The sequence below is a fragment of the Bradysia coprophila genome, unplaced genomic scaffold (assembly GCF_014529535.1).
Source record: "Bradysia coprophila strain Holo2 unplaced genomic scaffold, BU_Bcop_v1 contig_732, whole genome shotgun sequence".
In the NCBI taxonomy this organism is placed as follows: Eukaryota; Metazoa; Arthropoda; class Insecta; order Diptera; family Sciaridae; genus Bradysia; species Bradysia coprophila.
In genome coordinates, this window is record NW_023503972.1 from 4,261,810 (window position 1) to 4,276,053 (window position 14,244).

Sequence of the window (14,244 nt, forward strand, 5' to 3'; positions counted from 1 at the left end):
GCGAATTTGCTTTGCAACAGCTTTTCTTGTTACTGAAATTTTTGTGTCAATTATCTTCATCATTTTCTCCGTAATAATTTGGTATTTACTGTTGGTTTGTGCTCTGCGATATGAAGTTCTGGGATGTGAGTTGAAAAAACATGGGATGAATCAGCGAAAATGCAAGGATGTCGGAAGAGCAAAAGCTAATGAACTTTTTTGAAGAACTAAAGACTCACCTTCATTTAAAGGATTGGGTGACTGTGTTGAATTTTATTCCGATGCGAAGTTCATGAAATTCAAATTTATTTCCTAGATTGGTAAACGACGTGGAATTATTCTTCCCAGATCTATTTTTCATTCAATTTGGCACCATGTCTTTGCGGTTCGATTTATTGCCTGGCATTTGTGTGAAGTGAATAAACGTGTCCGCGACTGCTTTCAATCATTTTTCTTTCAATTCTAGGTTGTTGGTGACAATCTATTGGAATATCTTATACATTGTGTTTTTTTACTTCATTTCTCAAATATTTATGATCACGTATTTCGGCAATGAGATTACGTTATCAAGCAATAGTCTACCTTACTGCTTATTTGAATCGGACTGGTACAATCAAGTGCATCATCATTTTTGGTGAATATTTACAGCAACCACAAACTCTGGTGATTGGTCGGTTCAATTTAGACTTTGTGAACTTTGTTTCAGATTTTGAATTCAGCCTACAGCATGTTCAATATTTTAAAAAGTTTTCAGTAAATGACATTGTCAATTAGCGCTCAACATCACTAAGTGCTAAGAACCATTATGTGTTACGAATCACTAAATTATAACACTAAGTATAACACTGTGAACGCATTGTAGAATTAGTAAGCTAAAATATGTTATTGCTGTTGTGAATAAATAGAGCACCCAAAAATGTAGAGGGTTATTTTTTCGATGATTTTTCACCACCAATCTGTGACAGCCCGTTTCTCACTCCATCGGGATCAACCTGCCCGTAAATATCTCCAAAATTTAATCTCTATTTTTACTCAAAATGAGGAACCCATCAAAGTATGTGCACAGAAACCCAAGGTCTGGTCCCTGAACTAGCTATCCAAAAGCTCTTCTGGCGATAAATGGCGAAAAATTGTAGAAGGCCGTCAAGAAAATGGAAAATACCTTCGAGTATCCTCAATATTGAAATTCCGGGAATAACGTAGACGGAAATGTTAAATTACTAGGCCCCACATTTTGGGCGGGTCAGGTCCCTTGACTGACAATTTTTGCAATATATTTTTAATCAATTTCATTTTATTTTCCGTTGTTAAAATTCCGAAACATCACAAATAACTGATATAAAAACCTTCGCTTCCACTTGAGTACAAATTCTTTGGTAAAGTACTTTTTCTGTTACCTATTTTCTTGTAAATTTGCGGCCAGATTTTTAATCAAAAATATTTCATAAATAGACAAGGACTCGTGTGAATTGCGGCTCTCGCTCCGCTCTGCCCGCAAACTTACCACTCGTACAAGTTGTCTTTTATTCAGTTTCATAGTCTTATTGTTAACGCTAATCTAAAGTAAAATGTGGAACGATTAGAGGACTCTTTCACTTTGATACAATATAAAATAGTACGGTAGACCTTCTTCCCTTACACGTCATTCCATACATTTGAATAACGATTCAGAAATTGGTTTTTCATAAAATTCTATAAATATTTTATGTCATGGCGTGAAATCTGTTACTTTTGCCAGTGATAACTGATTATCATGCGTGATAGCTGATTTTCACCTGACTATCCCTGACTATAGCCAACTATCACCGTGATAGCTGACTATCATGCGTGATAGCTGGATATAACTAACCGACAAAATCAAATTCTATCAAAGTAATCTTTTTCGATTGATTGAATTTCCAACGGTGTAAAATGTTGTTTTTCTGGAATAACTTCCAGATCCTTAATCCAACATAGTCCATCTTCAAAATTAACCTCAGGAATTCATTTCTGCCTCGATTAAAACAATAAAATTAGTAATTGGTTGATAATTACTGAAGTTATCGTGTTTACAAGCAAAATATTGGGACAAACAATTCCGCTTTTCATAACATATCATACAACCTTTTATACAAAAATTTTAGGGTATTTTCCGGCAGAAGACCCTGACTTACAGTCAAGGGAATTACAATTAAGATTTAAAATTTAATTTTTTTGATATGGATTTTGTATTGATCTCAATTGTAAAGTCGACTCATCAAATTGTCGAATAAATTCTTTCTAAAATCAAGATTGAATCTGGTGCTTAATCTTACGAGCGTTGTATTAACTTTTGACCTGAATCTCGGATCCGATTGACTCACACCTTTAATATGTGAGTAATCTTGACAAATGCATCAGTAGGCCTTTGATTCTGGTGCAAAACGCACTAATACAAATGCATATGCGTCCTCTGCTTCTTTACTCTGCCGTGGTTCTACGATTCGACATGTTTCATTACTAACCTATGTAGTTGGGCATGAAGCAACAGGAGTGTCATCTAGATTTCTAAACGCTTTTAAATTTTTGAAATTTGGTCACTTTGAAAAAAAATCATTTCGTTAGTTTCGTTACTTAGAAGTTTCTTCAAAATCCCTCAATTAATTTAAAAAAAAAAATACAAAATTATAAAAAGTGAGCTGAATGACATTGACATGAAATTTCAAAAGTTTCTGTACATCACGCGGTTTTCCCATATTGATCGAAAGCTTCCCCTTCCTAAAAATGACTTGACAATTGACACACCAGGCTTGTAATTTGAATTTTATTTCTATATCAACGGACAAATGGAGAGTGTGGCATCAAGCACTGAATTTTAGCCACGTCAGTTCAGTTTTGATTTCAATTTGAAACGTTTGCGTTCTATTACGACACGACCTCCAAAATGCATTCGATTCAAATTCATAAAGTTATCGGTCTGATAATTTCTTCATTTTATCTGATTGGTGTTTGGCATCGCGGAGATAAACCTACAGTTAAGGAGATGCGAATTAAACTATGTTACTGCATCTATTACCTACTCTTCTTACTATCAATGGTGGTCGGAGCAGTTACGAACGAAAGAAAAGACGAGGCGATATTCTTAGGGGAAGTATCAATGGGAGTTGTAGTTCTGTGCGCAAATCTTTGGCTGTTAATTTGGAAACAGAACGAAATCCTTAATTTGTTGAACCGAATCTGTGTGTTTTCGATTCGAAGTGATGATGAATACAACGTTTTTTCCGACAAAGTTCGCATATTCATAAAATTTGTGTTAGTGTTTGTAATTGGTACAATTGTCGCTGGTTTTTTGGCGTCTGTAGGTCTGACATTTTTTGGAAGTGAAAAAACTTTATTTTACAAAATCGCGTTTCCCCTGGATTATGAAAGCAGTGAAATTGCTTTGTGGATTGCAACAGCTTTTGTTTTTACTGAAATTGTTTTGACATTGATATCTGCCATTTTCTTCGTCATAATTTGGTATTTACTGCTGATTTGTGCTCTCAGATATAAGGTGCTAGGAAGTGAGTTGAGGAATATGGGACGAGTTGGTAGTGAAAATAAAAATGTAAAGATGACGGAAACGCAAAGTCACATCCACTTTTATGAAGATTTAAAGACAGCCATCAACGCTCATTTACATTTAAGGGAGTATGTGACTGTGTTGAATTGTTATTCGTTGTGCATCAGTTCATGAAATCAGTTCTATTTCCCAGATTGGTAATCGGCCTGGAGTTATTCTTCTCAGATCTATTTTTCATTCAATTTGGCACGAGTGGTCTGAGTATTTGCGGATCGATTTATTGTCTGGCATTTGTGTGAATTGATATTGCGTTTTCTCGATCGCTTTTATTCGGTTTTCTTTCCTTTCTAGAATGTCGGTGATAATCTATTGGAACGTTTTGTACATCTTTTAGCGTTTTTTTACTTCATTTCTCAATTATTTATGATTACCTACTTTGGCAATGAGGTTATGCTATCGAGCAATCGGCTCTCCTACTGCTTATTCGAATCGGGCTGGTACCATCAGCCACAATCGACCAAAAAGTGTATTATCATTTTTGGCGAATATTTAAAGCAGCCACAAACTCTGGTGATTGGAAAACTGGCCCACTAACTTTGGAGACATTTACAAGGGTTTGTTTGGATTGGTTGGTTGGTTCAATTTTGACTTTCTGAACTTTGTTTTCAGATTTTGAATTCAGCCTACAGCATGTTCAATATTCTAAAAAGTTTTCAGTAAATGAGGATTAGCCTGTCAGTGAACACATGTTCGAATGTTATGTTAGAAATGTTATTATTGATGTATTAACGTAATAAATGTTAAAAAAGTAACAATTGTTAATTTTCTGTGTTGTAGTATACAATAGTATTTTTCTGTATACGTGAGAGTGTATTGGTGAGCTATGATATGAATCGGCCGGTAGGGAAAGTAAACGGTCGAGAAGGAAAGTAACGGTTGGGAAGGAATGCACCAACACACTCTCACTATTACAGAAAAATATCTTTCAAAATACCCCAATACACACTCGATGTGTGTTTTCGCTTGGGCTTCGCCCGCGCGTGCACACACATCTTGTGTGTATTGGGGTATGTTGAAATATACTATTATTGCCTATCCACCCGGAATATTGTTGTTACACGTACATTTCCCACCCGCGGAAAGCGATCGTTACATGTGGGAACTTTTTCATTACATCACAAGTGAAGGAATATTCATATGAAAATTCATTACATATCAGGAGATTTTCATTACATACCAGCAGAATTTCATTACTTATCAGCAAAAATTTATCACATGAAATATTCATTAGCACTGAAATCGAAACAATACTCGCGATGTTATTTTAGTTTTAATATCACAAACTTTGTCACTTGAATTAAGTGCACATCAATCTAAGCAAATTCATTAAAAACTTAAAAAAAAAACACAAAAATAAGTGACGGCCATTTTGTCTATATCCATAATTTCAATTTTTTCAACTTCGAGGAACACCTATGGCCAAACAATTTTAATTTTTGCATTTTTCACTTATTTTCAAAAACGCTCAACACTTTTACTTTTATTATCATGTATTCACTTCACTTCACTGCAAAATTTGTTGTAATACCACCAAAATCGACAAATATTACGCAAAATATGAATCTAGCACTTCACAAAAACAAAACAGTCGAAGTAGTTTGTCAACATGTCATCAAAACAGTAGTGTTGCCAGTGATGCTTTCGGGATTAATGTTATGAAAAAGTGTGAGCCGATTTCATGAGCAGACTAGATTCGTTTATAAACGTTTCAATGCAACAACAGATTTTTTTTGTTGGTTTTGTGCTATCGGTATTTTCTGTGTTTATTATTAGTCTGGCAGTGAATGAAATAGCGCGACATAAATGTTGTGAAATTATATATTAATTTAGAATAATCTTATGGTATTCAAGAATCTGCTAGTGGGTGGGTGGAAAAATGTACTCGTAACAACAATATTCCGGGTGAATAGGCAATAAAACAGCATACATTGGATGCTGCTTGGTAGTTCATTACACTCGGAATCAATTTTGTGAACTCGCGAACTCACTCGTGTGGTTTTAAGCAACAAGCTTTGGAAACGGTTATTTTGACAAGTGTAGAGATTGCATATCCGAGCCGAAGGCTACGAACTACCTCCGCAGCATCCAATGTAATCTACTATTACATGACTAGTGATAAAAAGATGAAAAGTAGAGCTTTCGTGCGAATTTTTTTGATCCGAAGTGAAGCCTAGGTCAATTAACACACGTAAACGAGACTTTTCACTTTTATCCCGAGTTATTTAATGGATTTTACATGCTGTCGAAAGACGTTTCAAACCTGAAAAGTACGGTTTTCGACGCATGTAGCATGTAAAAGAACATTCATTAAGGCATGGATAATTCAATCGATTAATAAAATTCCGATTATTTTCAAATACTTAATATAAATCGATAATTCGAATATCATCAACGCACTGCTCCTAGCATGAACACTACTTTGACAAACGTCGAATTTGGAGGCTTTTGTGATGAGAGCTACCGCTTAAGATTGATTGTATTGTGTGTTTGAACTCACACAACTAAAACAAGTCACCTATCTTCACGGAAGAAACGCAGTGCCTACTGTGACTTCATCAGCCTCCAAATATTTCTTATGTTCATGCTAGGAGCAGTGCGTTGATATCATTCAATATTTATCGATAAAACATTCGATTGATGTTATATGGATTATTTAAAATGTAAGCACGCCTACATTCAGTAATGCTGCCAGATATTTTTGGTGATTTTTCAACGCTGTCAGTCCTTTTTTTACTATTTCGATCCCGTGAAGACATCTAAGAAATTATCAACAAAAAAAAGATAGATTTTATGCAGCGTCGCAGAGTTTGAATTAAAACTGTAAAGGTAACGGAGCTGCACGGTCTGCCAAGGTGGTATCTTAAAGACTGGGCCCCGATTCTCGAAGCATTCATAACTTTAAAAAATTATAACTTGACATCGATCAACATAAAAATTACCGCAAATTAAATATTTTCCTATTCTCAAAAAAATGCTCGTAACTATCCGATCAAAACTTTGACCTTAAAGTTTGGCGTTCGTAGCTTGACTTACAAAGATTTTATTTGAATAAGTGTTTGCGAAATGCACCAAAAAACTAAGAAAGCACATCGATTCAGAGAGCTATTGGGAGCTCAGAACAACATTCCATAAAATCGCACGGGTTCCTTTCCCAAACATTTTTTTATTTTCATGAAATTTGATACACCCCACTGAAACCTATTTGTTACGAAATTTCATGTTTCTTGCAAGCGAAACTGATCTGACGTGGCTAAAATTTGATCTAAATTTGATAAAAGTTGATCTGACGTGGTGCCACAATTTCCTTTTTTCCCTTGATATAAAAAATAAATAAATTACATGTCTCATATGTCAACTGTCCAGTAAATGAAAGCTGAGAAATCTTTTGATCGATATTTTTGAATTGCGATACTTTATGAAGAAACAATGTGATGTACAGTCATTCTTAGAATTTTATGTCAATGCAATACCCTCTCTAGCAACCAAACTTAGTTTTGACGCAGTCGAAATACCACCTTTTTGACAAATTTTGTACTGACTTTTTTATGTAGTTGCCGTGCCGCGCTTTTTTTAAAGCAATACCCACAGAAATTTAAAGCTTTGTTTCATTTTATTTATTTTAAAAGGTTTAAAAATTTTCTATGATATACACTGGACAGTTTTACCATCCTAATTGTTCCAGTTTGTGTGCTAGAGAGGGTATTGGTCAATGTCATTCATTCTTTCATAATTTACAATACACACCGTAGCTTCAGAATTCGAATTTTGGGTGAATTACTGGATGAATAAATCATTTGAATAGGAGTGACACAAAAAACCCTGAAACCACGAAACAGAAAATGTGTCGGTTTTCAAAATTCCGCGAGTTTAATTTTGGTTACTTTTCTGTTTTTTTCTGTTGTTTCGTGTTTTATTCTGTTTTTTTTTTCGTTTTTTTTCTGTTTTTCGGCTTTTCATTGCTTTCTTACTGTTTTTTTTTGTTTTCAATCACTTCTAACCTTGTTTATTATGTTTATCGACACCTCATCAACACTTATCAATGAGCAGACCGATGAATTGATCGAAATCATTATGAGACAGCTCTGACATTACTGTTTTCAGTTGTTCTAGCCGAAAAATTAAACTTTGACAAAATGTGACTAAAAGTAAGTCGATAGGTGATTGCAATAGCTAATTTAAAAATTCGCAAAAGTTATGTGGATTGACAGTATCTCAATCCAGAATGAACCAACTATAAAATTGTACAGAATATTATTTAAAACATAGCTAACGCCGACCCGTACGAAACACCTATTCGTATCAAAAGCCTTTAATGTGAAACTCTTCATTTCTCTTACTTCATTTTCTTCTCTGCTGAAAAACTATTCTCCCTTTAAAATCACTTACATTATCCACTCTTTGCCGTGTTATCATATACAACTAAATTGCCGGAGGCAATATAGACAGCCCCGTACGAAGACAAATTTCATAAATTTCTATTTAAACAGCTATATACCGCTATATTTAACTATATTTCACTATAAATAAACATTTCACAGATAAATATATGCTATTATATAGCTCTATATGCCTGTATATAGCTCAATATAGCTGTATATAGGTATATATAGATGTCCATATATGGAATCCCTGAAACCCCACACACATAACAAATTATTTCCATGTTAACAGAAACTCTCTAAGTATCATTTTTCCCAAGATATTTCTATTTTACTAAAATCCAATATGGCCGCCGGCAGCCATTTTGTTAGGAGACCGGAAATAGTACCGACGCTTTACATTCGTTAATACCTTTCAAACAAAAAAAAAATTCATGAAATTCGGTCAAAATTTACTCGAGATATTGTCAAAATACACCACGTTCACTGTACTTCCGAGTAGCCAGATAAGAGCTCACTCCAAGAGACCTAGCTCACGCTCCGGAGAACATAATTTCATAAATTTTTTTCCCTGATTGGTACGGTCAATACCTATCTAATAAAGCTAAAACAGACGAAATATGTTCAAATGTGGCCGACCTACAAGCAAAAACTGCTTGCCGCCCTGTGCCTGTTCCACACCAAGGGGTCTAACTGACGAGTCGGTCATCCGATTTCCATAAACTTTTTTTTTGTCGATCGGTATTGTAAATACCTTTTATTTGACGTATCACTTACAAGTTTAACGTTTAAATGTCCGGAGATATCTTCGAAAAACCGTAAAGCACTTATTGGGCCACAGCTCGGGAGGGGTCGATCCAAAATCACTCATCTTCGAACTTAGCCTGTCTTTTGACATTACCAAGCGGAAAAAAAAAGAATTTTCAAAATCGGATGCGTTTTACTCAAGTTATCGTGCAGTCAGACAGACGGACAGACGGACATTTTTTTTCGCGGATTTGGCATCTCTAGACAACCACAATAGGTTTCCCCTTACTCAGGGAGTCCAATTCGACGTGTTACAAACGTATGCGTAAACCTATAAGACCCCAGTACTTCGTACGGGTCTAAAAATTTCATATAAACCTTTCAACTGACTGTATTGATCCTGATTTATGAGATTTTCGAAGTCTCATTTTAGAAATTGTAGGAGGTGTGGGAGGCCTGATGCTACCACGTAAAATATCGATAGAAAGATTTCCACTAAATGACTTGACTTGACAGTAAGTTGATACACTAGGTATGTAATTGGAATTTTATTTTTACGTCGAAGAATAACGGGAGAGTGTAGCATGATGCACTCAATGTTGGCCACGTCAGTTCCGCTTTGCCTTTAATTTGAAACGTTTGCGTTTATCAAAGATCCAGGATGCATTCAATTCAAATTCATAAAGTTATCAAACTGATAATTTCTTCATTTTATCTAATTGGTGTTTGGCATCGCGGTGATAAACCCACAGTTAAAGAGATGCGAATGAAACTATTTTACTGCTTCTATTACCCTCTTTTCTTGGTCGCATCGGTGGTCGCGGCAGTTACGAACGAAAGAAATGATGAGGCGATATTCTTAGCGGAAGTGTCAATGGGACTGATAGTTTTGTGCGTAAACTTTTGGCTTCTAATTTGGAAGCAGAAAGAAATCCTTAATTTGTTGAACCGGGCTTGTGTGTTTTCGATTCGATATGATGACGACCACAATGTTTTTACCGACAAAGTTCGAAGATTCAATAAATTTGTATTAGTGTTTGTAATCGCTTTATCTTTTGCTTGTTTATTGAGTGTAGTTTTGCCGTTTCTAGGAAGTGAGAAAATTTTATTTCTCAAAATTGCGTTTCCCCTGGATTATAAAACCAGTGAAACTGCTTTGTGGATTGCAACAGTTTTTCTTGGTACTGAAATAGTTTTGTCAGTGATCTTCATCATTTTCTCCGTAATAATTTGGTACATACTGTTGATCTGTGCTCTGAGATATGAAGTTCTGGGAAGTGAGTTGAAAAATGTGGAATCATTTAGAGAAAGTGGAAATGGAAAGATGACGGAAAAGCAAAATCACATCAACTTCTTTGAAGATCTAAAGACGTCCATCAAGGCACACCTACATTTAAGAAGGTGTGTGACTTTGTTGAATTGGAATCCGTTGGGTAGTTCATGAAATTTAATTTAATTTCCCAGATTGGTAAACGACGTGGAGTTGTTCTTCTCAAACCTATTTTTCATTCAATTTGGCACCAGCGGCCTATGCATTTGCGCAACAATTTATTGTCTGGCATTTGTGTGGCGTTTGAACTTACGTGTTCGCGATCAATTTTATTCATTTTTCTTTCCTTTCTAGAATGTCGGTGACAATCTACTGGAACATTTTGTCCATCTTTTTGCGTTTTTTTACTTCATTTCCCATTTGTTTATGATCACGTACTTTGGAAATGAGATTATGGTATCAAGCAATCGCCTCTCTTACTGCTTATTTGAATCGGTCTGGTACAATCAGCCACAGTCAACGAAAAGTGCATCATCATTTTTGGCGAATATTTAAAGCAGCCACAAACGCTGGTGATTGGAAAACTGTACCCACTGACTTTGGAGACATTTACAAGGGTTTGTTTGGACTGGTTGGTTGGTTCAATTTTGACTTTCTAAACTTTGTTTTTAGATTTTGAATTCAGCCTACAGCATGTTCAATATTTTAAAAAGTTTTCAGTAAATAAAATTGTCAATTAAGCACTCAACATCACTAAGAGCTACAAATAGTACACTCGCTGTAGAAGAATCCGTAGGAACGAGTATGTCGAGAGCGGGTGAAAATTTTAAACGATAGGCAATAGTCCCCAGATACATAATCGGTCGGGTGTTTTTCTCGATTTTGCGTCAGACCCGAGTTATCGGCTTCCCCCACCCCAAATCCGTGTTTTTACGCATGTTTTACCTTCCCAATGGTAAAATACGAAAAATAAAAATATTGTTTCTTCTGGAAAAGTTCAGAGAATTAAATTCTGAACAAAAGTCTCCTTGGTGGTCACTTTGTAGAAAATACAGGGTGGTCCGAAAATACTGTCAAAAGGTGAAAAATGACAAAATATAAGGAAATTTGAATTTTTCCTTCGTTTTTATGCGTAGAGCTGAGCCGAATAGGGACTTATTGGTTTTAAAATACATCCACACTGAAATATGTGCAGTACAGCGTACATGGTCGTGTGGGGCATCATTTGAAAGGTAATTTTAAGTGCCTTTGGGCTAAATAGGGTCTTATGTGGTTTGAATGCATCTACGATGAAATAGAAGTTGAAATGTCTAAGTGGCCATATTTCATCTCATATGCATCCAAACCCCATAAGACCCGAAAGAATACAATTACCTTTTCAATGACATCCCTCACGACCATGTACGTTTCGTGTACCTCGAGAAATTTTTGGAAGAACAGGACTTGCACTTGGTTGAAAACTTAACCTGCACATATTTCAGTGTGGATGGATTTTAAAACCAATAAGTCCCTATTCGGCTCAACAGTAAATGTGATTAACTTTCTAATGACACCCCACACGTACACGTACAGTGGAGAAATTTTTGTAAGAAAAATGCAAGTTTTCGGTTTTCAATCACCTCACACTAGCCACACCAGTTTCGAAGAATTTTTTTGAATGTGGTTTTGGATTCTAGGGTCGAAGTCCTTTCTAGGTACATATAAAAAAGTCCACTGGAAAATGCGTTCGATTTCGGTAGGCTGTTTTTCAAAAGAATCCTAGAAAGGACTTCGACCCTAGAAACCAAATCCACATTCAAAAAAATTAGTAAAATTAAAGAATCCCTTTAAGCATGTCCGATAACATTCCTACAAATTCGCATCTCATCTCTTAATAAATGTGATTGAACACACGGTTCTCCTGAACGATAAAAAAAAATAATCTGGTGCGATTTTTCTGGCTACTGATTGTAGCTTTCCTCGAGTCCCTTAACCTATAGGTAATTTTTGGATACATACATTACACTATTTTTTTTTTGTTCGGCAGAAAGTGGATAAACAGCAGCAAAATATATTTTTATCAAAAAATTTGCATCGAAATTGAAAGTTTATTGACCTTGTTTATACTCTGTTTCGGTGTAAATTCATAATTATTTTTATGAAATACTTTGGTCTACGCATAAAAACGAAGGAAAAATTCAAATTTCCTTATATTTTGTCATTTTTCACCTTTTGACAGTATTTTCGGACCACCCTGTATTTTCTACAAAGTGACCACCAAGGAGAATTTTGTTCAGAATTTAATTCTCTGAACTTTTCCCGAAGAAACTATATTTTTATTTTTCGTATTGTACCATTGGGAAGGTAAAACATGCGTAAAGACACGGATTTGGGGTGGGGGAAGCCGATAACTCGGGTCTGACGCAAAATCGAGAAAAACACCCGACCGATTATGTATCTGGGTACTATTGCCTATCGTTTAAAATTTTCACCCGCTCTCGACATACTCGTTCCTACGGATTCTTCTACAGCGGTTGTATTAAAATCACCGTGCGCTATGAATTAACTATGTGAACACTAATAGATTTGAAATGTGAAAATACTGACAAATGTAATTATTGATGTTGTAAATAAATGTTACTATTAATAGGGCTGAAATCTATAAATCTATAAATAAGTTAATGACATGCAATGGAACATCAATTAATGATGACAGCCAGTGCCGGTTTTCGACTTTCGGGCGCCACAGGCACTTCGAAAAGTGCGCCATAGTTTTACTCGTTTTTCTTAAGTTATCGCTTTTGTTTACAAAGAAATGGAAAAAATAGTTTTTCTTGCTACTAGAAGAGTACGGCACAAACGTAATTCGATGCGCAAAATAATTATATGTCAGGTGATTTGTATTCTTTTTGAAAAAGGTAGCAACGTTGTGTAATGGCAAAAAATATATTGGCTCGCATGGCAACTGGTAACTGTTAGGATTGATGTAGTCGACTCCGAATAAGTTAAAAGTTTACAAATTAAAATTATCATCGAAATTATATTCAATATGTACTTCCATGATTGCGAGCGGAGCGAGCTAAAAATTTAAAAGTCAACGTTGAAAATAAACGTATTTTGCGGTTCGTAGATTGTGAACGAGAAGTTTTCACCATAAAACTCATAGCTTTCGAAACTGGATGTAGTGATTTATTTTTTTTGTGTTCTTTAACAGATGTTTTTTCCAGTGAGTAAAAAAACAAAATGAAAATATTCAATGACAGGCTCAAAAGTAATGCATCATTATTAGATTCCAATGCAAATTAACTATCAAAATTCGACATCCAACACACAATGAGTGGACATATTTCGATCGAAGTTAAAAAGTTAAAAAGAGTATTTTATGTGAGAAAAATCCGTTAGGTGACTTGAAAATTGTTACGAAGTCGACCAACTCGAAAAGGCGATACGTTCGTAGCTAAATAGTTATTCTAAGGATCTACTTCAAAATTTCATGAAAAGAAAAAAATCGTATGGGGAAGGAACCTGATCGATTTTATTGAATGTTTTTCTGAACTCCCAGTAGGTACCTGAATCGATGTGCGTTCCGTTCTTAGTTTTTGGGTGAATTTCAGAAAAACTTCTTTTTTTGTTGAGGAGAGGTGTGCCAATTGAACGTCTTAAGAGTGATATCGCCAAAACATCGAACAAAATCAGACATTTTGGGACAAGGGGTCACGGATATTATTGAGTTATAGCTCATGAAGTAAGGGTCTGCCAAAAGAGCCCCAAAATCATTTTGAGTATACACACCACCAGGTCCACGTTGACCTGTTGGTGATATCAATGATTTTAGGTGAAAAAATGGGTGATTTTCCCGAGTCCCTGACCGCCTGCAGTGACACAAGTCCAGGACATTGTATACATGGTAAGATAGATGCCGTGTGACCTGAAAATCGAGGGAGAAACAATAGGCGAGATTGAGAGCTTCCACGGCAGAGTAAAGTTAACCAGGCAGGAGCGCTGATTTGACTAGGGACCTGAATAATCTAGTTGCCATATTTTTTTTGCGAATAAAATTTTTCAATTTATGTCAATGTTCATTTGAGTTCATTTTCATACAGTGTATTAGGTCCCTTATTTGACGTTTCGAAAATGAACCGCTCCTGCCTGGTTTATTTTACTCTGCCGTGGAGCTTCTGTTATCTGGGATGTTTCTTAGGAAAGGACGGTGGAGCCTATGTGGACGTTCAAGGTCGAATTCAAAAAGCTCGACAAGTGTTCATATCGCTAAACTATATTTGGAACTCGACGCAACTAACGAGAAACTT

The 14,244-nt window shown here is 35.6% G+C and overlaps 1 protein-coding gene and 1 pseudogene across 3 annotated transcripts in view; both read left to right on the forward strand.

Moving 5' to 3' along the window:
- LOC119084278 (odorant receptor 94a-like) overlaps positions 1-14,244 on the forward strand; it is a 17,183-nt gene continuing 2,939 nt past the window's right edge. The window contains exons 1-3 of one of the 3 annotated variants that reach the window (XR_005089030.1): positions 1-115; positions 3,491-3,530; positions 13,293-13,299. Coding sequence is in view for 1 of the 3 variants with exons in the window: in XM_037194202.1 (XP_037050097.1) it covers positions 2,882-3,627; positions 3,693-3,792; positions 3,851-4,093 (1,089 nt within the window). In the remaining 2 variants the exon portion in view is untranslated. Of the gene's footprint in view, positions 116-2,795; positions 3,628-3,692; positions 3,793-3,850; positions 4,094-13,292; positions 13,300-14,244 lie in introns of those variants that run through there. The other 2 variants (XM_037194202.1, XR_005089031.1) reach the window with 2 other exon arrangements.
- LOC119084272 lies at positions 9,347-10,678 on the forward strand (annotated as a pseudogene).